General features: G+C 39.4%; 1 protein-coding gene across 1 annotated transcript in view; it reads right to left on the bottom strand.

Moving 5' to 3' along the window:
* Positions 1-22,162, bottom strand: part of LOC131591693 (ATP-binding cassette sub-family C member 9-like) — a 69,836-nt gene that overhangs the window by 7,287 nt on the left and 40,387 nt on the right. Inside the window, exons 22-37 of the mRNA XM_058862640.1 lie at positions 20,643-20,744; positions 19,175-19,259; positions 18,614-18,694; positions 17,533-17,670; positions 16,925-17,050; positions 16,226-16,322; positions 15,042-15,289; positions 13,984-14,132; positions 13,148-13,217; positions 12,166-12,323; positions 9,945-10,037; positions 7,203-7,305; positions 4,835-4,936; positions 1,938-2,058; positions 837-967; positions 181-259 (exon numbers count right to left, since the gene is read on the bottom strand). Coding sequence (XP_058718623.1) covers positions 181-259; positions 837-967; positions 1,938-2,058; positions 4,835-4,936; positions 7,203-7,305; positions 9,945-10,037; positions 12,166-12,323; positions 13,148-13,217; positions 13,984-14,132; positions 15,042-15,289; positions 16,226-16,322; positions 16,925-17,050; positions 17,533-17,670; positions 18,614-18,694; positions 19,175-19,259; positions 20,643-20,744 — 1,883 coding nt within the window. The remainder of the gene's footprint in view (positions 1-180; positions 260-836; positions 968-1,937; positions 2,059-4,834; positions 4,937-7,202; positions 7,306-9,944; positions 10,038-12,165; positions 12,324-13,147; positions 13,218-13,983; positions 14,133-15,041; positions 15,290-16,225; positions 16,323-16,924; positions 17,051-17,532; positions 17,671-18,613; positions 18,695-19,174; positions 19,260-20,642; positions 20,745-22,162) is intronic.

The following is a 22,162-nucleotide window of genomic DNA, read 5'->3' as shown; positions in this document are numbered from 1 at the left end:
ACCAAGTGTTATTCACAATAGGGCACTTTCTACTTTGAAGGATCAGGCATAACATTTCTAATCAAATATCTTCTGAGCCAGAGAACCAGGTTATAAACTATCAAAAAGGCTCCTTGCTTCTTCTGAGGAAATAAGTGGGGAGCAGGTGAGGAGTGACAACATATTCCAGGAAAAACTGACCATCAAAAATGTCCACCATTCTGAAGAACGCCAAGGACAGGGAGGACTTGCCGCTGCCAGTACGACCGCAGATCCCAACCTGCAAAAAATGGAGAACGTCACTTACTCACAGAGTATTCACTTACGTACTCCTTATTCCTTACTTACACCTGAAGTTCTTTTGGGAAAGCTGCACTGGATTGTGCTACTGGTGAGTAGAAAGATCCTTTCCAATGGCAGGTGGCACACCAGGGAAAACACAAAATAGCACAGCAAGCACACTCCCTTTTTCTGCCTCTCATTACAAGGACTTGTCCTCAGAGCATTTCAGCATTTTGACCTGGATGCCATTGACACTCTGTGCTGAAATGTGATATACTCTTGTGTTTTTACCCTCTAATTTATCTCTCATTTATGTTTACTTGTATGCAAGGAAAATGGACTTGGAAAGGCATGGGATACTCAGAAGAAAAATTGATCCCAGCCAAGAATAAGCTTTTATCATTGCAAGTTCTTGGTCTGTGCCCAGGGACCTCAGAGAGGACTCAGGGAGGTAAATATATATATCTGCCAATGCAAGCTGTTGACCTTGTTCCTCTGCCACTTTATAAAGGAAAGCTCAGTAATGAAGGATCTGCACAGGAATGAGGATGATGGGAAATTGCTTGATATGGTACCTTTTGTCCTGGTTTGATATAGGCCTTCACATGCTTCAGAACAGGCTTCAGGTTGTTTTCATAGCGAACACACAAATTTTCAATCTTGATTTCCCCCTCCTGGGGCCAGTCTTTGGGGACTTGAGAGGGATCTGAAATAGTTACAGAAAAACAAACTGAAGTAAGTTCTGCCAGAGGGTCACCCTTTACAACAGCCCCTTTTCCCCCATCTCCTGCCTGGCCACCATCCTTTAAGCCAATGGAGAAATTGAGCCCCAGTTCCCTGCCAAGGGGAGGCTGAGCTGGGAGATGTCTGGCAGGCACTTGGCTTCCAGATTTCCACACACAGGGAGAGAGGGCAGATACTAAAGCATCTCTTGGCACTGCAACAGGGAGAAGCCAAATGAGCAGAGAACGTGGTGTCAGGGCAGTTTTAGCATGGCCTTGGGTAAGTGACAGGCACAGGAAGGGCAGCTTGAGGAAGGAAGTTGTTACTGCCACACAATGTGAGCTGTTGACATTATCGCAGCTAGTGTTTCATCCTAATTTGCAAATACACAGCAGGTTTGGTCTCTGGACTAAGGAGCTTGGCTTTCCAGGGAAGCTTCTTGACCTATGAGTCTTTTCTTGCACTTCAACCACTTCTAAAATAGAAATCAAAGCCCATTCAAAGTGTGTGTGGAGCACAAATTCTGATGTGCAGCTCAGAGAAGAGTTGCTGAGGTCTGATTGCCAACATGGCCCTATCCTGTAGTCCCCATCTGCTACAAAGATCAGAGATTTTGAAGCATGTGACATTTCTAATTTTTATCCTTATTTTTGTTTTCTAAATAACTTACATGGATATTTTGCTCATCTCATCTATAACTGTGGTATTTTCTGATTGTACTACAGGGTCTTGCTCTGTCTCCCTGGAATTCGATAGGATTTTTTTCGTGTTGACTATCATGAGCAACATATTTTCATAGCTTATTCTAGCTATCCTTGTCACTCACACCAGTGGCAGTTACTACAGCTCAATGAGATCAGATTTTGGCCAGAGAGGTGTGTACATTTTGCATGACCAAGTCTACCATTCTTTCACATTACCATGTAAAGCCCCAAAAAGAATATGAGCAATACCCAGGTAGCCTTCATAGTTCTCTGACTCCATGTTCAGGAAGCTGTGTACTTTTTTCACTGCACCCATCTGCACTTCCAGATCAGCCAGATTCCTCACTACCCAGTTCAGGTAGTTGGTTATCTGCATCACAAAATGAAAACAAGCACAGGGTTCAGCCTTCTTTCTATTCATCTGCCCACTTGGTAATAAAGTTTAATACATTTTTGAAAATCTTTGGCCTGACTCAACATAGTGAGTATTTTTAACATTACAGCAGTTCAAGACTCAGTGCAACAGCATCAAATCCATAAGAAGCCAGTCATACTCCAACACAATTAGCCCTAAGACACCAATTTGGAGCTTGGTATTCTTATCCTTGTTTTTTGAAGAAGTATGGAAACGTTGTACCTAAACTCTGACTGATTGAGGGGATCTCTTGTTTTCAGCATCTAATAATCAGAGCTGAAAGGTGTCTTCTTTCAGCACACAAGCACAGAAAATAATCAAAATTGAAAGTGCTCTATGGAAGTATTTTCTATTATGTATATTCTAATATTTCAAAGACTGTAACTAGAGATTAAGAAAGTTCACTGCAAATATATTGAAAAGATTTTATGATAATTTCATTTCTGCATATTTAGATAACCCATTTCTCTCTGTGAAAAATATGAGAAGTTTTTAGCTTAGAAATATATGAGGGAAAAAATGTGTTATCAGTTCAGCAATATTTTCTTCCTGGTTTTTATTCTCATTTGTAATGAAAAGGATTTTTAGTAAAATCCTTTACTCTATAGTAAAGGTATTACTTTTAGTAGATAATCATTGATTATTAGTTCTCTAACAATACTCAGTAGCTTACACAAACTCTGTGTAAGCTACTGAGGCTGAAAAGGCTGAAAGTTGTAAATCTGTTTCCTAAGTCTGTGCTTAGGTTCTTCTGTAAAAAAGAAGAACTGATCTTATTAGGAGGAGTTGATTGCCAAGGACCTTTAATACTTGAGATATATTATGTACCAGAATGAAATATTAGAAACTTAAAAATAAAAACACCCTTTGCATAAAAGTATTCAGAGAACGGCTTTGCCATCTTTTTTGGTGAGTGCCAAATAAGGACTTTATTAAGAATAAATCACCCAGTCTCACTTCTTTACCACTAACCTAATATTGATGCAATAAGCAAACAGTAAATAATTTTCACTGAGATTCAGCAAAAATTGTTGTTAATTTAGAGGACTTGGTTGCTTGCTTTGTCCTAAAGATTGAGTTCTTAATAGGGTATTCTCTCCTCTATGCTCAGAAACCTGCTTATTTGGGGTCCAGCTTTTGAGTTAGGGAGTTAGAGAAATGGGAAACTTTGCAGATAAGCAAAACAGTGCAGAACTCCTGCTTGTAGTGGCTGGATGCTATCCTACATCTGGCAGATTTAATAACACAGCCTGGCACCCAAAAAGCTCTGCCCACTATCTCAGGCTTCATCACATTTGTGAAAAGGAGTTGGCAGTGTTTATAGAAGAGGAGAGAATAAGCTCAGGATATCCACTGTAAACACCTTGGTACAAACAATGTACTCTCATCCAGGTCCAAATACCAGTCCTCTCTCAGCTTCAAAGAGTAATTATTAAAGGAAAACCAATGTCAGGGGACACAGATAATGATCCAGCTGCCTTCAGAAGTTCTTCAGAGTTATTGTGGGGTAGGAGAGAGACAGGTGATCACTTGGTGCCTACAGCTACCTGTTGTGCCAGACTTCAGCAGGTGCCCATTTCACATGAATGAACTGTTAGCAAACACAGGCTAAAAACAAAGAAGCCAAGGATGATGCAGACATCCTGGAGCTTCCAGATCTCTGCTAATGAAGCAGCATTACTGGGAATGTCTTCAGAATGAAGCTGAAGCCCTGGGACTGATTCTCAGTTGTTGACAGATTACCACACTGTTGCAACAGCAGCACAGAGGGAATCTAAGGTCACCCTAAGGCAACTGAGGACTTTCTGTGGTAGTCACGGGCTCCCCAGCATTTATGTGCAAAGACAGACTTCATGGTTAGACCCACATCTTTATCCCTTCCTCATACCAGTGCTTCAAAGCAGAAAAATTTTTGCCATGCCAGACGTGGTTTCTAAAGTTCTTCCTGCCACTATCATCATCCTGCCTTTGTCCCCACTCTCGTGGTTCATTCAGTAATATTTCATCCCCACTCTCATGATTAATTCATGAATACTTCTACTCTCTGTGGTGATTGTCATTCACTCTGTGCTCTTTGATGCACACTTAGCCTCTCTTGCAGCCAGGTACACTAAAATACTGTTCCTTCTCCTCACTGCTAATGACAGTAGCAAAATGAACCAGCTACTAGACTACCACAACCTTGTCATCCCTAAGTCCATCTCCTCTGCATTTCTACTGCTACATGGCATGATGAACCATGCCCACAAAGGTCCCAATCCCCAAATCTATTCATAATTTCATGGACAATCTTGGGCATCTCAGTAATTTCCCTCCAAGGGCAAAGCTGATAATTCTGTTTCTTCAGCAATTATTTTATTTGGTCTATGGTTAAAGAATACCCAGATGATGACAACCTGTATTTCCTGGAAGGTTTTGCCATGTAGAAGTGGAAGCAGCATTGTGTTGTACAAAACAGAGTGCACAGCAGGTCCTCTTATGCATTTTTAATTTTCCTGCTCCTCTTGGGAGCATACAGGGCCTGGGAATGGTTGTGTTTTTTTAAAATTGGCTCATAAAACCTGAAGCAAGTCCAAGTTGCCCTGAACTCTCTCAGCTTTGGCTCAAGTCCATTATTTGGAGGATTCTTTTTTTCAAGATTAAGAAAGCTGGGAGATGACAATGTACACATAAAAATATTATAAAATTATGTATTGGTCTGGAAGTTCTTACACTTGGCCTTGGCACGTACCGTCAGAGCATACAGGAGACCCAGCCCCACAAACCCTGAGTGTGGCCCTTCAGTGATGGAAGTGACAGCAGCAGTCAGGACAATACAAGCACCCAGGTAATCCTGGAATGAGAGACAGGGGAACAAAAAAGAAAAAAATGCAACAACCAGAGCATTTCTTTACCTGTGGAGCAGTACCACTTTACAAAGAATTATTTATATAATGACACCTAGCCCTTAATTTTGGTTTGGTGTTTTCCCTGGAAGAGGTCATGGTTGTGATACCCAACCTGAAATACACAAAGCAACTTGCTGAACATTAGTGAACATTAGTAAAAAAGGCCAGTAATTGCTGTAAATTCATTTGGGCTAGGGTATCCCATGGTGGCCACCCCAAAAAGAGCAGGGATCAAAAAATCTACTGAGCATATTAAAAAAAAAAAAATCATGCGAAAGATATAACAGTGATACCCCTAATTCCCACCACTAAAACAAATCAATTCCCCTCTCTCCAGTCTCCTTCAGGTCTTCTCAAATATGGGTTTGCTCTCTCAAAAAAGGAAGTATCATTGACTTCATGAAGTCCCAGAAGGCTTTTGGTAGAATTTATACAGATCATGCACATGTTTTATTGGCAGAAGCTTCACAGGAGCTGGAACCCATTTTCTTGATGTTTATCTCAGGTTTGAAGTATATGCCACATGTCATCTCATGGAGTCAAGGTGCTGATTAATGGGATATAGTTGGTATTCCCATTCTCCCACTGCTGCCTGCATTATATTTACTTTGGATCACATTTTCCATTCATTTTTCTCCTCCTGTCCGATATTCCTGTCAGGAATCTTTTCTTCTGATATTTGAAATGAGGGCTGCCCAGTTCATCTGTCTAAAAAATGTGTTGATGAGCAGAATACAGACTCGAATTTTAGAGGGGAATGGATTCAAACTGTCACAGGGCAGGTTTAGATAGGATATCAGGAAGAAATTGTTCCCTGTGAGAGTGGTGAGGCCCTGGCACAGGTTGCCCACAGAAGCTGTGGCTGCCTCAGTTCTGGAAGGCCATGCTGGATGGGGCTCTGAGCAACCAGGGCTAGTAGAAGGTGTCTCTGCCCATGGCAGGGGTTGGAACTGGATGGGCTTTAAGGTCCCTCCCAACCCAAATCATTCTGTGATTCTGGGACTCTGTGACTCAGACCTATGGAGCATAATGGTCTTCAGTCTTCATCATCAGCTAGGACAGGACTTAACAGCTCCTACTAAATCCCACAAACTTTTTGGTGATCTTAGTACCACTGTACCACCCTTAGGCAGGGCTATATCAATGAACTATTCCTTGGCAAGACCACATTATTTCTAATGCACCGAGGAAGTGAGGTATATTCATAGACCAAATTCATTCGGCACGTAAGCAAGTCTAAGACTGTGAGACACTAACAGGCTTATTCCAGGATTGGCTGTTGCTCTGTTATTTATCTGTCCTAGATTTGGAAGCAGTTTCAGCTGATCTTGGATGCTGTAAGAAGCTGAAAGCTTTGAGCACATCATAAAAATATGGTGAATAACTTTGTTGCTACAGCAGGAAAAGAAGGTGACTATACAGCCTTTGATGTGAGGATTAATCATGCCTGTTGCTATTTATGTCCAGCAGAATCAGGCCACTGCTCTGTTTATTCACTGCTCTTTCTGTTTCAGATGAATAAGGGAATCAGAGTTACTTTGTTTGCCTTTTCTTGACTCGCAGATCAGGAAAGTCCCTCATAGAGAACCCCTACAAAACCCAGGAGCCTACATCACTGTCAGTGACTGCACTGTGCCCTGCTGTCATTTTCTTTCTGGACCTGCTGTCATTTTCTTTCTGGAGTCTAGTTCTGCTATCTTGCATTATATCAAACAATAAAATCCCAAACAGTATGGCCCTGCAAAGGTTTAGCTTACAGCTGTGGGATGAAACCTGCTGCTGGAGAGGTACTTCAAGACCTGGGAGATCAATGTGCCTAAAACAGCCCTGCCAGAAGGATGGCACAGTTCACAAAGCCACTGAAAAGCCACGTTCTGCTTGAAAGCAGTTCCTGCTGTCACAGGTCTGTGGATGCTGCACAGTAGTAGAGAAAGTCTTGTTTGAAGTTTTGTAAATGTTTGTTCTTGCACTGCCTTCAGACGCTAGACAGCACAGCAGCAGCAGATGAGGCAGACTTGTATTTTCTTACTCCTGGCCAAGAAAGCTGAAAAAACCCTTTGGGTTTAACATAACAATCCTGATCTATTTTAAGGAACTGTGTGTATAATCTCCTCATGAGATTAATACTCATTATTATCTTCTCTGCATCAGGAAAAGTCTCTGTTTGCTTCCAAGGTTTCAAAACCATGACTGGGACAAAACTGAACGTACCGTCCTGACCTCCAGCCATCTGTTGGCAGCTGACAGAAATAAGTAGGCAATGTTGTTTGTGTCCGTCAGCTCCAGCATACGTTGTTTAAATCTGGCTTCGTGCCTGGCAAGACCAAAGTTCTTACATTACGACACATAACACTCTCACACACAAAAGGGTGAAGCATTAACTCTGTTCTGCCTTCCCTCCCCCCAGCCCAAAACTTTTTGCCCCTCTGTTTTTGCTGAAGTTTGGGTTAAAAGCTCTTCCCTAAGAACATATATCTGGTGCCACAGCTCCCCATAGCCGGAACAAGTGGAGTGGAGAGGGATTTGTGTGACAAGCAATTCTGTTGGACTAGGGTTTGGACCAGAGACTGTCCCCTCAAAGAGATTGCAATGCCAGGGTGCTAGGACAGATGTTGTTCCCCAGAGCTGATCCACTTTTTATAGCTGTGGATTGCAGTCCACTCCTCCCACAGGTGAGAGCTGTTGTGTACCCTCAGCTCCTCCTCACAGGCCACTAGCAAGGGCAGAGGGCTCACCTGTCAGCTTAAATCTGATTTCAAAAGTTACCTGGCCAGCTTCAGGGCTCTTCAACAGGGGTGACATCCCTAAGGTTTCAACTAATATGGAAGTAGAGTGATCTGTAAATCAAACCTTTCATCTACTCACCTAAGCTGTTTTCTCAAAAAGTCACACTTTGCCTAAACAACTGGGAAACTACAGTCAGGGAGTGCTATAGATACTTCTAAATTAGAAAAATGAGTGGTGTTACCTCCACTGCCACTTGTTCCTCTCTCCCCCACACAATTCCCATCACATTCAAAAACCAGTTCAAGGATGCCAGAGTGCTGAAAAGCCAAGGTACACTTTGGGAGGGGAAGGGAAAATCTCTATTGGTGCAAGTGTATTAAATTCATGGCACCTTGCACAGTCATATGGAAACCATTTTGTTGTTCCATATCTTATTGTCTGGTGAATACCTTCACTTGATTAAACCAGCTGAACTTTAGTCAGCAGCTCAGTGTCTGTTTTATATTCCATTTCAAAGTCTCAGGGCCCTGCTGTGAAGCACCTTTAACACCTCTTCTTCCAGAAACTTCTTTTTTTACCCTGCTATTTCCTGCTGATATTTTATTTCCCTCTGCACAGCTTGTAAACATGACAAGCAACCTCTCCAGAAGAACTTGTAACAGTAATGATGCGGGGAGGAATAAGGATGCACTGACTACTCTGCTCATCTGCTTTCCTGGCAGCAAAACTCCTGCTCTCCTAATGGAAAATCTGACATACTCAGTCTGTGTTTTCATCCATGTTCAGCTCATTTTCTGGACATTTTCATACTTATATCCTGTCAGATGACGTATGAGGTCACTGAGATTGCTCTCTTATTCAACTGTACTGTTTTGCGTGAGGAGATGCTCAATTTTATCCTGGAACATACTGAACCCAAACTGCAGAGAATGACTAACAGGACCATCAGTAAATACGAGCTTGCAGATAATAAATGCAGGAGACTTCAGGTTTGGTGGGCAGTGGAGCACAAGCAATGAAATGAAATGAAATGGCTTTGATTAGCGCCAGAAATCCTGAAAAACTCAATTGTTTTGGCACCCTCAGGTTGCTTTTTGCTCTCTGCCATCCAAGCCCATTGCCTTTTTGTGAGGCAAAAAAAGAGCTGAACCACTCAGAAAGTGCTAAGTTCCTTCATCTTCCTGAGGAGATAACCTCAGGTTCATAACCTTCCTCAGTGATGAAAGGTTACACTGAACCTCTTGAGAAGTACTCAGCATACATCAGCCTGTAAAACTTCCTATTTCAATACATCATTCTGTTGATAAACCTAGCTAAAGCATTTCCTGTTGACCACTGGCTCACACCTCTTCAACACAATGTTTTTGCTTGTTCTTCCATCCACAGGCGTTACTGCAACATTCTGTGCTAATAGCTGATGTCCTAAAGCTTAGCTTGAAATGAGGAAACAGCCTTAAGCTGAACAAATAGGTGTGGAAATAGCATTGCAGTGGGATCTGCTCTGGTTTGGAATTCTATGTAGTGCAGAATGGGTGCAAGGTGCGCTTACTGGGAAAAAACCTCAAGCTGGCATTTTGACAGTCTTAACCATAATGGGGTGAACATAGGAGAGTCTGGCCTGTATTTCCTGTAGTAGAGAGAAAATATATGCATGGAAAGCTGGCAAAACTCTCTGGTTCTTACAGAATTTATTTTTCAGTTTTGATTAACAAAGGGAGGTTTTACAATATTAAGATCAAGTTCTGTTCTGCTGCAGTTTTCTTGGAAAGTCAAGTTGCACACTGCCTTTCAGTTGGAGAGTGCCATAATGATGTCTCTGTGCTTGGGAAGTGGATTAAACATAAAAATGATTCAGGAGCACTTGTATATAGCAGGGGGTTTGAAGGGGCTGTGCCTCTGCCTGCTTGGCAAAACAGAGCTCCCTGCTGTCCAGGTTAGAGGCATGATTAAAATAGACTCATTAGAAGTTTAAATATCATATCCTAAAAATGTAATCATCTTTAATTCAATGGAACACCAATACATGCGTTAATGAAAATATGCAAAATGTTTAAGAGGCATGGGAAAGCAACAGGAAAAAGAAAAAAAGATCTATTCTCTTTACTTGAAATATCTTAACAAAGTTCTTAAAATTCAACAGTTTGCCCTCAAACGTGCTCCAAGGAAGCTGAACAGGCCAGCCTGACCCCCAAGCTTCCCTCTAATAATTTGTTTTACAAATTTTACCCGAATGCTCTGATGGTGGTAAGGCCTTCAGCTGTCTCAGAGAAGTGACACAGCAGAGGGAGCTGGGTGCTGTCATCAAGTTCCTGGAGGTCCCTGGGTATACAAAACACAACAGATGTCCACTACCATGTAAACATTTCTGTCTGCAGAAATTTTGCTGCACAGCAGACAAGAACAGACATTTTATGTATTGCACATGTTCTTTTCAGGATCACACAAAATTTCTATAGTACACTAGCATAGGAATATAACATTCCTTTTTTGCCACAGAAGCCTTTGAATCATCTCCCCTGCTGCCCTCTCCATCTACTTTTGGTAACTTTAAGCTTCTCTTTTCCCCCCAGGGATAATGACACTATCATGTCTCTCCTGGATAAAAACCTGCTATCCATTTTAGACAGATCCTACTTACCTTTTATTCTAATTACATTCTATTATTACATTCTATTATTACATTCTATTAATTCTATTAAGTAGAACAGATCCTAATTATCTTTTATTATATATGATAGATTTTGATATATTAACAAAATTAACTTAAATTCAAACCATTGATTTTAAACTTTAGAGCATGTTATTTGTGACTCTTAGGTCAGGTATCTAATAGGGTCTGTGTATCAGGAAGTTAATATCTTTTATGATAAGAGCTGGCCTAACAAAAAAAGCTGTATTTCCACATTAAACTGGCCTCATTTTCCATATCTGGAAGTACCACAACATGCTGAAAGTAAAATATTTCTGATGATAGCAGATCTTCTTTTTGTGCTGTTAACATTGGTTGTAGCAGAGACAGCACTGACAGAGAAATAACATGAGTGATAAATTTCCCTAATTACTCAGCAATGGCACTTCCAAAATCTTCATGGAGCAACATTTTTTAAGTCCAAAAGGTTCCAGTCTTTTCTTTTAAAAAAGCAACAATTTCCAAACCACAGAGAAAAAAAAATTACGTCTTTCTGTAACACTCTGCCATTGGCATAGCAGCCAGTTGTACAAACAGAAGAAAGTCCAGATCATTAGAGATTAAAACTTGTTATCAAAATCCTGCTAATTTTGCACAATGGATTAAATAGGCCAGGAGAAACAACTGCTTGATGTTGCTGAATGTTGCAGTGCGCAGAACAGAATTTGCTGCTGATCTTTTGATGATAAATGTCTTTCAAATTTATGATGGAAAATACACAGAAGTTTTTGAAATATGTAATGGAAAATACAACAAAAAGTGCTGCAAGAAATACTGCAAATATTTGCATTTCTAAATATTAGTGAGGCTTATATGCCTGCAAAGGAGTGCATACAAGTGAGTTACAAATACTGGCTGAAGCTATTCCTTCATCCTACATTTCCCAAGACTAATTTTTCGGGAAATAAATTGGATGTTTTAATTTTTATTGTCCATTGAAAGAACACAAATCACATCTCAAGAGATTTAAAAGAGTTTAATTTAACTGAATAATTTGAGAGTAAAAACCAGGTCTCCTGATTTGTCCACCACCTTAAGATCTGGTGTACAGGTACATACAGCTTCAGTTTAGAGGTTTGGTGGGGCAAGAACAAGGTTTCTGAAAAATCTCAGAGAAGTTAAGCAAATTATTTCATATTTAAACATTTCTGGTTTGTGAATTCTGATTACAGATTTTCTGATAAATAAATCTTCTTGAAAGATTTTGGCTGATAACAAAAACTAATGGATAACTAAAAATGACTTATTAAATATGTTTTACAAAATTATAGAATGAATTTAGCACTGGAAGCATGACTCTCTTTTTACGGAAAAAATTGTACTCTTTACACTCAGCCAAAACACTCTGAATGCTCTGCAGTGAAAATTACTTGAAAATGGGGCTTTTTTCCCCAATATGAAGGAAAAGTTGTGATTAATGTTAGTCCAGGGAGCTATTTTCTGTTCTCTACTAACCCTCAAATGTCAAAGAGGAGTTTTAACGATGTGCAAGCTCAGCTGATTAAGAAACTTCATGTTCATCTGACTCTAGAACCAAAAAATCTATTCAGTTAGTGTTACTTCCCCAGATACCCCATTTATAGCCAGGTCAGTTGGAAATATTCCCAAGTGCATGTCTCAAATGCATGCTTCAGGATCAGAAGCAGGATGCCATGCCCATTTTCCCCTTTTCTGGCTCCTACAACCTCACATTCCACCACAGTTCTTATGTAAAATATTTCATGGAGGAAATTTTCAGGATAGCTCTTTAATACATACTTGGAAGCAACCCTGAAGTATTTCTGGATAAAATAAAATGCTATGCCCAGGGGCACGAGGGCCACAAGGAACCATGGAGTGGCATAGGAGATCATCCCAATGGCTGACAGGCAGAGCAAGGTGGATCTGGTCAGAGACTCCAGTGTGGGAGGGATGTGCTAGAAGGAAATTAAAAACATCCATAAGGAAAAAATCCCTGGTAGCACCACTATAAACCTTTTTCTATAAGAAAAGTGGAAAAATATCACTATGTACTCATTGATATTCTCTTAATATCAGGAGTCTTTCTGCTTCTGTGCGTGTCATAGCCAAATGTACAGGGGTTAAAAAATGAGTTGGTAGGTTTTTGTTTTCTAAAGGTCAGAGTTTCAAAGATCATGGGGAAATAGGAACCATTTCCACTTCATTTATATATCAGGCAAGGACAAGAAAATTGTTCTTGATTTGCCAGATATTTAGAGAAGTAGGATGCTCTGTCTTAGAGTCTCATAATTATTTATTCCATGTTCCCATCAACCTTACCTTCAGGATTATTGTTCATCCAAAAATTTTAATGCACAGCCATAGTGAAAGCCTTTCCTCCCCCTGAATGCTCCAAATCCACATGTGCTGCCAGTCACAGTGGAGCATTCATATGTCACACCTACTCCCACATATTCAAAGTTGTTATATTCTACTGTGTTTCCTGTTTTGAGCCCAAAATCTGATGTTTTCTTAATCCAGATCTTCAAACAGAATCAACCAGTCTTCATATGACAAAAATTAAGAGCCACTACTTCCTGCTATGTTTATTTTAATGGTTACCTGCCCTCATTACTACAAGTGTGTGTACTTTTTACTTTGAGTGTCCCTATTATCATTCCCAGAGCCTGGTTTTGCTATGCCTTTCTCTACTGAATATTTTAATACATCATTTTATTCAGGATCTACATGAAAATTTGCAAAGCCAGGACAATAATACAAAATATATTGATACATCTACCTGATCAATGATATTTGTATCAGCAGAGAAGCGATTTAGAATTAGCCCCAGTGGAGTCATGTCAAAGAACCTGTTGGACAAATTAAAACCAAAAAGTAACCTGTAGAGGAATTCCAGTTTTGGATTAAAAATCCAGTCAGACAGAACACAGAGCTTTGTACAGCTATTGTCTAAAACCAAGAAACAAATATGAATAACATACCAGATTATTTTATCTGCATCCTGACTGTCTGAATGCTTCTTTTGGCACTTTCCCCTGAAAAAAAAGTTCTCTTCCAAAAACCTGCTGGCTTGTGTCCTGAACTTCCTTCTTGCTCCATCAGGATTTAAGATCCCTTCCAAAGATTACAGTCTGTTCCTGGCTGCTGCTCAGCCTTCTTCTTATGGGCACCAACCCCAGATATTTCATGAAAGCACTGTGACAAATTTATTTGTTATTCAGACATCCTTTTGGCCCTCCTGCTGCCTGTGAGACCCTGGATATTGTGCACAGAAGAAGTCTTGGTGTCCATATGGTTTGACACCATGGCCATTGCTCAGAGCTGGAGCTGGGTGACCTGTAGCCTGAACTGCCCTCAGAGATGTCCTTGACCCCCCCAGCCCTGAAGGTGTGCCAGCTTTCTATAACATTTCAGCCAGATAAAAAACAGGGGCAAAATTTCACGTTTTCTCATAGAATTTTTTCCCCCTATGATTATCTCACTAATTATTTTCCTTTTTTGAGGCCTTGAAGGAAACAGGTCAAAACCAAGAGCTTTTCCTAGGAGTAGCCTTGCCGTTACAAAGAAGACAGGTTTTGACCATGTAGCTTTTTAGGGACATCATTTTTGCCGTACCTGATTGGTCCAAGGATGATCTTGTTGAGGAGATTGTGGTGTAGGTTCTTGGCTGCTGTGAGGCCCATCCACTCCACAGTCAGGGATGTGATGAGGCAAAGGATAATCCCAGCTCCGGAGAGGATGCTGAAGACAGCTACATGATAAGCCTAATGGAATGACAAATATATCAGTCCTAGAAATAAACACAGATTTTTCTTTTGCTAAGAAGTCCTCAAGGTACCTGGTACCCAACAGTTACTATATCATATCTCTTGTATTACTTAATGATATATCATCTTTGGGAAATAAAAGAACTGTGATGGAACTGCAGTGATGGAACTGCAATTCATTAAGTCCACATAATTAGAAGTTCTGGTAGTTCTAAGATCCCTCTCTCTATTCTACCCCTCATGAAGTTGAAATGATAGCTCTTAGAACTGTGAAGACTTATTATGTGGACAATTACAAGGATTGCTAGCCAAGAAACTTAGTAGAACTTCTCAAGAATTAAGGTATTTGAGAGACGTTGGAAAGTTCCACTTTATTAAGTTCAAACATCATGAAGTTCCTAGAGCAAATCCTAAACTGATTTGCCAGGGTTATAGCAAATTTGAGCCTCCTGAAAGTCTACTAAGTGGATTCCAGTGAGATATTGTATATGAGTCAAATTTACAGCTATAAGCAGATTGTACGTAAGCAGTACAATTGAAGACTTCCATTTTTTATTTTTTTTCTGGCAGGACACTACTTGCCAGCCAGTACTTAGGAAAGTGGGGTTATTGACTTAAAAGAGCAGTTATAAAATCCAGATGGAAAAGTTTAATGTAAAGCTCCTTACTTTGAAAGGCCAATTATTTTTCTACTCTCAAATATCCTTCTGTTTCAGTTCTGAATGGTCAAAGAGAATGATAAAATTTGAATTTTCTTCTTTTAACATTAAGAATACATCCATCCTGTACAATAATGTACCTGTCATTTCTATCCATCTGGCTTCTAGATGAAAAGCAAATAATTATTTTAGAACATTTTTTCTTTAATTTTTTTTTTTTCCTATCAGGCTCCAAGATCTGGCTCACCTTCTCTGTGCTCTTATCCTCATCAGTATTCCTGGCTTCATTTGCATTGTCCATGGATGTCCATGTAGCAAGCCAATAATCTATGGCCACAATAACTGAGTGTTTCAACAGCTTGGAGAAAATCATCAGAAAGAGCAAGAAAAATCCTCCAGAGGTTAGATATCTCCAACAGGTTTTCCATGGCATCTTTGTCCTGAGCCTCAAGACAGTTGACATGTTATCATCTTCATCTTCTTCCTCTTCCTCCTCTGTGACTCAGACATTTGATGAAGTTAGCTTGGATTCAATAACTGTTAAACTGTTAAACAAGTTCACCAGATTCATTGGATTTTTTCTCCTTCTGCTTTGAATCCAAATTTTAAAGTCAAAATTCAGTTTGTCATCTTAGACCAGCAAACAGTTCAGACATATTTTCATAAGACTTCCCCTGTGCTCTTTAAGCAATTCTATAGTTTTCCAATCTTTGACTTGTCACAGTTCTGTTAAGAAAATAATTTTATAAACTAAGTCTTCACTACTTATTTTTTAGAGCAGAGATGAGGCCTTTCTCAACATGTTCATCACCTTCTATTATACAGTTAGCAGAGCAATTTGGAAGATTTTAGAAAACCGTCCAAACCTTTCCACCCAGATTCTTCATCATCTGTTTGCATGAAAAAGTTCAATTTTCCCTTCAATCAAGAGTACTAAAAATATATTTGATCACATTCTATTGAAACACAAATGGTGGAAGACTTCTGCTATGGAAAATACATATTTCATAGGTGTATAAATATGAAATTTAATTTTTTATCCCAGATAATAAGAATAGATATATCTCACAGCCCTGCAGGCTGCACTTGAGGAAGAGAAATGTTGACATGCTCTTGACAGCTACATAATTTTTATTTCTTTACAATTGTTTCTGTTGCTGTACTTCTGTCTCATCCCTCAATAAATCCAGGCACTGAGTTAACAAAGGAATTAACTTGTCTTGATAATACCCTTATCTCTGTATGATGTTTAGGGAAATATATGGAGAATCCCTTAAACAATTTATATTGTAAACAGGTCAGAATATTGGACTTTCCACTATTATTACCAAATGTCATCAATAGAATCACACTTTGCTGCTAAGAACTGACAGCTATAAAAGTGGAAAGGCAATGAAAAATGGTATTAAATAAAGTAATTGTAAAACAAACCTTCATCTTCATCTTCCAGTTGTGACTTAGATTCTCTGGGGTACATGGCCCTTCTAAGGGTTTTTCTCTCAAGAGTTGTCTGGTCAGCTTCCATATCCTGAAATAATTAGGTTGTCATTATTATTATTAATTAATAATAGGTTTTATTAATTTGACATATAATTTATTAATTTGAGAGCTTAGTTGTTCACCAATTGTAGTAGTACTTGCAGCAATCTCAAAGAGACTTTACTTGGTAACTCACAGAATGGAAAAACACAGTATTTTTCAATTTAAATTTCAGAGAATTCAGTTTTGTTCACTTCTTTCCCTCTCTCTGCCATTCTTTCATTCCCTCTCTTCTGGAATAGTAAAAACTTCAAAAATAGTCTTTATAGAATCCTAAATGTTCATGGCAATAACAGCATAAAAGGATAAGAGGTTCCACTGGGTCCAACCCTTGCCCCACCAAAGGATCAGTTATGCACCACATTTCCAAGGGATTCTTGTCTAAGATGTCCTTACAAATAATCCATGATGAATATACCACACAACTCCTGAACAATCCATTCCAGACCCTAAAACTCCTTACAGGTCAAGAGGTTTTGCCTTAAAGTCAAGTTATAAACTCACTTCAGAAATGGTTTGGGTTGTTTTTGAAATTGAATGTCAAATATTTCTTTGAAGAAAAGTCATCCTTGCCCAAATGCTCCTATTTACCTTTTCCAGCTCTTGATCTTGGCGATTCATCAGAGTTTTCCAGTGTTCATATAGCTCAACATCCTTGTTTTGGATGTCCTTTAGTGTCCCTTCTCTAAGCACCATTCCATCCTTCATTGCTATGATCTAGAGGAGAAAGTACCCAGCACTCAACAACACAGATACCACACTCACTGACCTGGATCCTACAAGATATGTCTCACCATTAGTGACAATACGATTATGCAAATTTTCTGTCTTCATTTTATTCAATATTTTATTAATGACTTCTGAAGTTTGCTGGCATAACTCATAAACTGAAACTCGTGTAAGTCATGCTTTCCTGCACATGTAAAAAGCATTGAAAAGAAGGGATAGATATAGTTGCAATTAAATCAAAATTCTCCAGGCCTTTTAATGAACAAAAAAAAATCTACATAAACAATGTAAAAATAAAATAATTCTTCCACTATAAAATCTGTGTTAAAGTGGCAGTTAGCCACATGGCATACGGAATTAAGAAGGGACTCTATTGCAGAGAAAAGTAATAATCTCATTAAATGTTATGGTGTTAACTTCAAGTGTACATTCATCCTTAGCAAATTTTCCTCTGGGACCTCTTCTCTTACCCAGTCAGCATGTGGCAGATATTGTAATTTATGTGTCACTAGAACAAGAGTCCTCTTGTCCTCTTGCAGAAACTTCAAAATCCCTTCCTGCATTAAGTGATCACTTAAGTGAATGTCCAGTGCAGAGAATGGGTCATCCTGCAATCACATCAAATTGAAAAATAGTAAAACAGGATACAAAAGTGAGGTTTATTCCTAAAATAGTATTTTTAAAATAGAAAGCATCTGTCTTTACTGGTATTTCATCTCTCTCTAGTGACAAGGACCCAGTCAGAGAGCTGCACCAGTGAGCTGGAAGCCACTGCTCTTAAGTTCACAGCAGTGGACTCAGTTTAATTTTTTTGTGTCTGGCTGTGTGTAGTGCTGGGGCCTCACTGACAGAGTGCAGGAACACCAGAACTGAAATTTTCCATCCAAATTTGAAAATTCTAGGACCAAAAGCCAAACTTGGGCCAAATTTTGATGTGAAACTGGCATGGGAAAATTAACGCAGAGTTAGTAACTCTTCTCATTTCCTCCAAACTTAACTACAGACCTGCTAGGTCTTCACTTTGAGTGAGTGTGGCTGGAAATAAGGCAACATTCAGATAAGAATATCAATATGCAAACACTTTTTCTTCAAGAAGTCTCTACTTAATTTTGAAGAGGCTCAAACAGCCCCTTCATGAACCTCCTGAAATTCCTAATATGCCTTGAAAGTAATAACAGAGAAGGGAAAGGCTGTCCAACTCCACAGCACTCTGCAGAAGAGTGCTGAGCCCACAGACTGTTCATTATGGCTCCTTATTAGAAATCCTGCTGATTTCTGGGACTGTGCTGATAGTAGATCATTACTGAGAGCAAGAAGAAGACAATCTGTTCCACTCTTCCAGTGTTAATTTGTGCAGGAATTCCCATCTTCATCAGTCTCCCAGGATGTTTTGATGCTGCCTCTGATGGATGCTTATTTCCAATCTCTAGAATTTGGAGTTGAATACAAGTCCCCATAGGTCTTGTAAATATAAACTACATATATGAAATTACAGTTTTATTACTAATTTTGCATGTGAAATGTGCACTCCATGTGAAAAAACAATCTTACCAAGAAGACAATGTTGGTGTTCTGGTAGAGTGCTCGAGCAACACAGATTCTCTGTCGTTGGCCTCCACTTAAATTAATCCCCTAATGATTCAAATGGATCAGAAATAGGCATCTTTGAATAACCATTATGACAGGCCTTTGAAAATGTGAGTTTTTTTACAATAATATTGTTCCATTAAAAATAAAATACTTCATTAAAATGCTACTTCTATTGATAAACAAGCATAGTCCTCATATAATACTAAAAGAAAATTTATTATTCATGGGTAAGCGTAAATTATGAAGAGCTGTTCTGAGCACAGTAGGCTTTTTAGATTGAAAAATTTAACCAATACCAGCATCAAATTCAGCTAGCAAAACATGGGAGACTTTGGTCAAGAAAATCCATTTGAGAAATAGCTGAAGAAGCAGAAGAGATTTCAAATGGTTTTGCAGTAACACTTGGTGAATTACAATTATTTACCAGTCTGGCAGCCCAATACAGACTAGAACTGCGTGACCCCAGGGAGTGTCTTCTTAATACAAAGGCCAAGCAGAGATTAAAGCATTCACATTATTTACCCTTTCTCCAATTTCTGTCTGGTCACCAAATGGTAGTAAGTCAATATCAGGCTGCAGAGAACAGGCATCTGTAACAGCCTTGTACCTGGAAAAACAACGTGGTCATTGCAATTGTTTACCCAGTCACTCACTCTTGCTAACACAAAAACCTCCAGGTAGATGTCACCCCAAAGTTTTTATTGCTATGTGATGGCTGGATAATTGTAAAAGTAAGTAGAGCAAAATGATTGTTGAGAATTAATCCTGGAGCATTGTAAATGAAGCATTGTAAAAAAATTACATCTTTATTAGAAGTCTTTACTGGCAAGACTTCTTTTTAATTAGGTAAATTATTTGAGCACATTCCTCCCTGTCATGGAGTTGTGTTGTTGGATTCCAGAGTGTTTGAAGCTATTTTCCACTGAGGTTTTATTCTTCCCCCTTTAAGTGCCTCTTCATTTTCTTTGGAGTGATATTACAGGACAAAGGATCCTTACAGTACTTCTGGTCTTACCAGATCTAGCAAACCACTTGCAAAATTTAGAAATTTTTTTTGTGAGATTTCTGGGTCTGTAGCAGATGATCTGCTGCTGAGCAGTTGGGATCAGACAATTTGAGTGATGAAATTCAGACTTGCCCCTTTGAAGCTAGTGAAACAAGCTGATGGATGTAGTGGCTGAAGGATCTGGTCCCTGAAATTTTCTGGATTTCAAGGAATTTGGCCATGATTAGGTTTTATCAAGTCAGAATGGAGTCATACATCTTAGCACAGACTGAGAGGAACAGGGTATTTTTCAGTAATTTCAGTATTTTCAATAACTGAAAACAGAGAGTATTGCCTTTGAAATATCAGCAATTTGTTTTCCTTAAATCCAGTTACTTTTTCTACATTTGTTAACTGACCTTTTAGAAGGATGGAAGAAACAGGTGCTGGGTAAGCACAATAGTAGCTGTTCACCTCAGCTTTCACACTTCCTTCTCCCATATTTCTAAAGGAAGAATTAAGGGCATTCCCTTGAGGCACACCATCTTCATAAATGCTGTTTTTGGAAAGTGGCTGCTCCAGTAACTTGATCACAGCAGGATTAACACACAAACTCAGTGGAAACATGCCTAGAATCTCTGTTGCCAAAGTCCTCTGGCAATCTTGGGCTCCATTAAACAACAATAAAAAATACATAAGTAGTCTCCAAACATGGGTTTCATCTCACCTTGGAAATTACACATATGGCTTCAGCTGTATTCCATGGGGAGCCACTACCACTGTGGGATTTCTCACAAACATCTTAGACACATGCTCTGGTTAGAGGAGCAGCCTAACTTAAACCAGAAACCTTCCTCTGAGGTGAAACAGATCAGCTAAATCCACCCCAAGTTTAGCATGCGCTGATTGATATTTTCCAGAAACTATAAACTTCCTCCAGAAGATGCCAAAAAACCCTCTTTAAAAGGAACTGCAAGATGTTTTTGCAAGGAGGTGGGTATTTACCTCTGCTTATTAAAGGGACTGCCAAAGATGATGTTCTCCTCCACGGTGGCATTGAGCAGCCACGGTTTCTGAGCTGCATAAGCCACGGAGTACCTGTTCCTACTGCAGACAGACACAGAGCTTCAGTAAGAAAAAAGCCCTCACACTATGAAATGTCTGATAATCAAGTTTTTTAAACTTAGTGCACATGAATGTGCACTCAGAAAAATACAGAAAAACACATAAGCGAAACAAAGAGAAGGGAAGAGTTTTAAATTTGATGCTTTTGTTAGAACAGCACCCACTCTGATGATTTCCCTGATGGCAAAATCTACACTCTAGGTTGTATTCTATTCTACTATAAATGGCTGGTACCTACCTCAATCTAGTAATTGCAATTCAAATCCAAAGGCAAATTATAAATTATACTAAGAAATACTAAATTCTCGCAGGAATCGTTATTTGGCATTATTTTTTCTAACAACAAAACAGAGTGAAAAGGCACTGTTCAAATGGCATTGGCACACTTGACTTGCTGCTTTCTAAAGTGTGAGATTATATTATATATATATATATATATATAAATATTATATGTGGCCACACATATAAAATACTTTTTTCTTAGTGAATAATTTTTTCCTTTCCGTTTATTATATCCTCAATGATATTGAAAAAGAGAGCAGTTTAATCACTGTGCATACTTTAAATGTGTCTAAATGCCTAATGATATTTGTCAATAGGGGCATGAATGTTCTTTACTTCTGGCTGTTTTGCCAAGGTACAGCAGCAAAAATGTTCTTGTAATTTCAGACGTTTTTCTGAGATGCCCAAGGTGATGTGAGGAAGGAGGTGTTTACTGGTGTCAGCTCATGGATCTGAGCCCTTATCATAGAATCATGGAATGATTTGGATTAGAAGGGACCTTAAAGACCATCTTATTCCAACCCCAGCCATAGTCAGGGACACCTTCCACTAGCCCAGGTTGCTCTGAGCCCCATCCAGCCTGGCCTTTAACCCAGAGATGGGGCAGCCACAGCTTCTCTGGGCAACCTGTGCCAGGGCTTCACCACACATACCATAAAGAATTTTTTTCTAATATCCAATCTAAACCTCCTCTCTGTCAGTGTGAAGTCATCGCTTCTTGTCACATTACTCCAGGCCCTTGTAAAGAGTCTCTCCCCATCTTTCCTTCAGGCTCCCTGCCAGTTCTGGAAGGCCACGATAAGGTTCCTTCTCAGACTCTTTGATGGTGTTGCTTCCAGCAAAACATTTGCTTAGCTTCATTTGTAAGCATTCATAATGAGAGAGATGGTGCTAAGGCAGCAGAAACAGCTGTTTAGAAGCTGTCAGCAATACCCCAAAACTTTCAGGATTTTTAGCCATTCATATGCATTCATATGAAACACATCCTCAAGATTATGGAGCATAAAAGCATGGTGTGGCTCCCAACCACAGCTCTGTGTGCCACTACCTCTCTGTCATTTATTACATACTTTTAGTGGAACTTGTCCTTCTTTTAAACCTGGACCCAGGACTGGAGT

Source organism: Poecile atricapillus, chromosome W (assembly GCF_030490865.1).
Source record: "Poecile atricapillus isolate bPoeAtr1 chromosome W, bPoeAtr1.hap1, whole genome shotgun sequence".
Classification (NCBI taxonomy): Eukaryota; Metazoa; Chordata; class Aves; order Passeriformes; family Paridae; genus Poecile; species Poecile atricapillus.
This window is presented reverse-complemented; position numbering and strand designations above follow the sequence as displayed.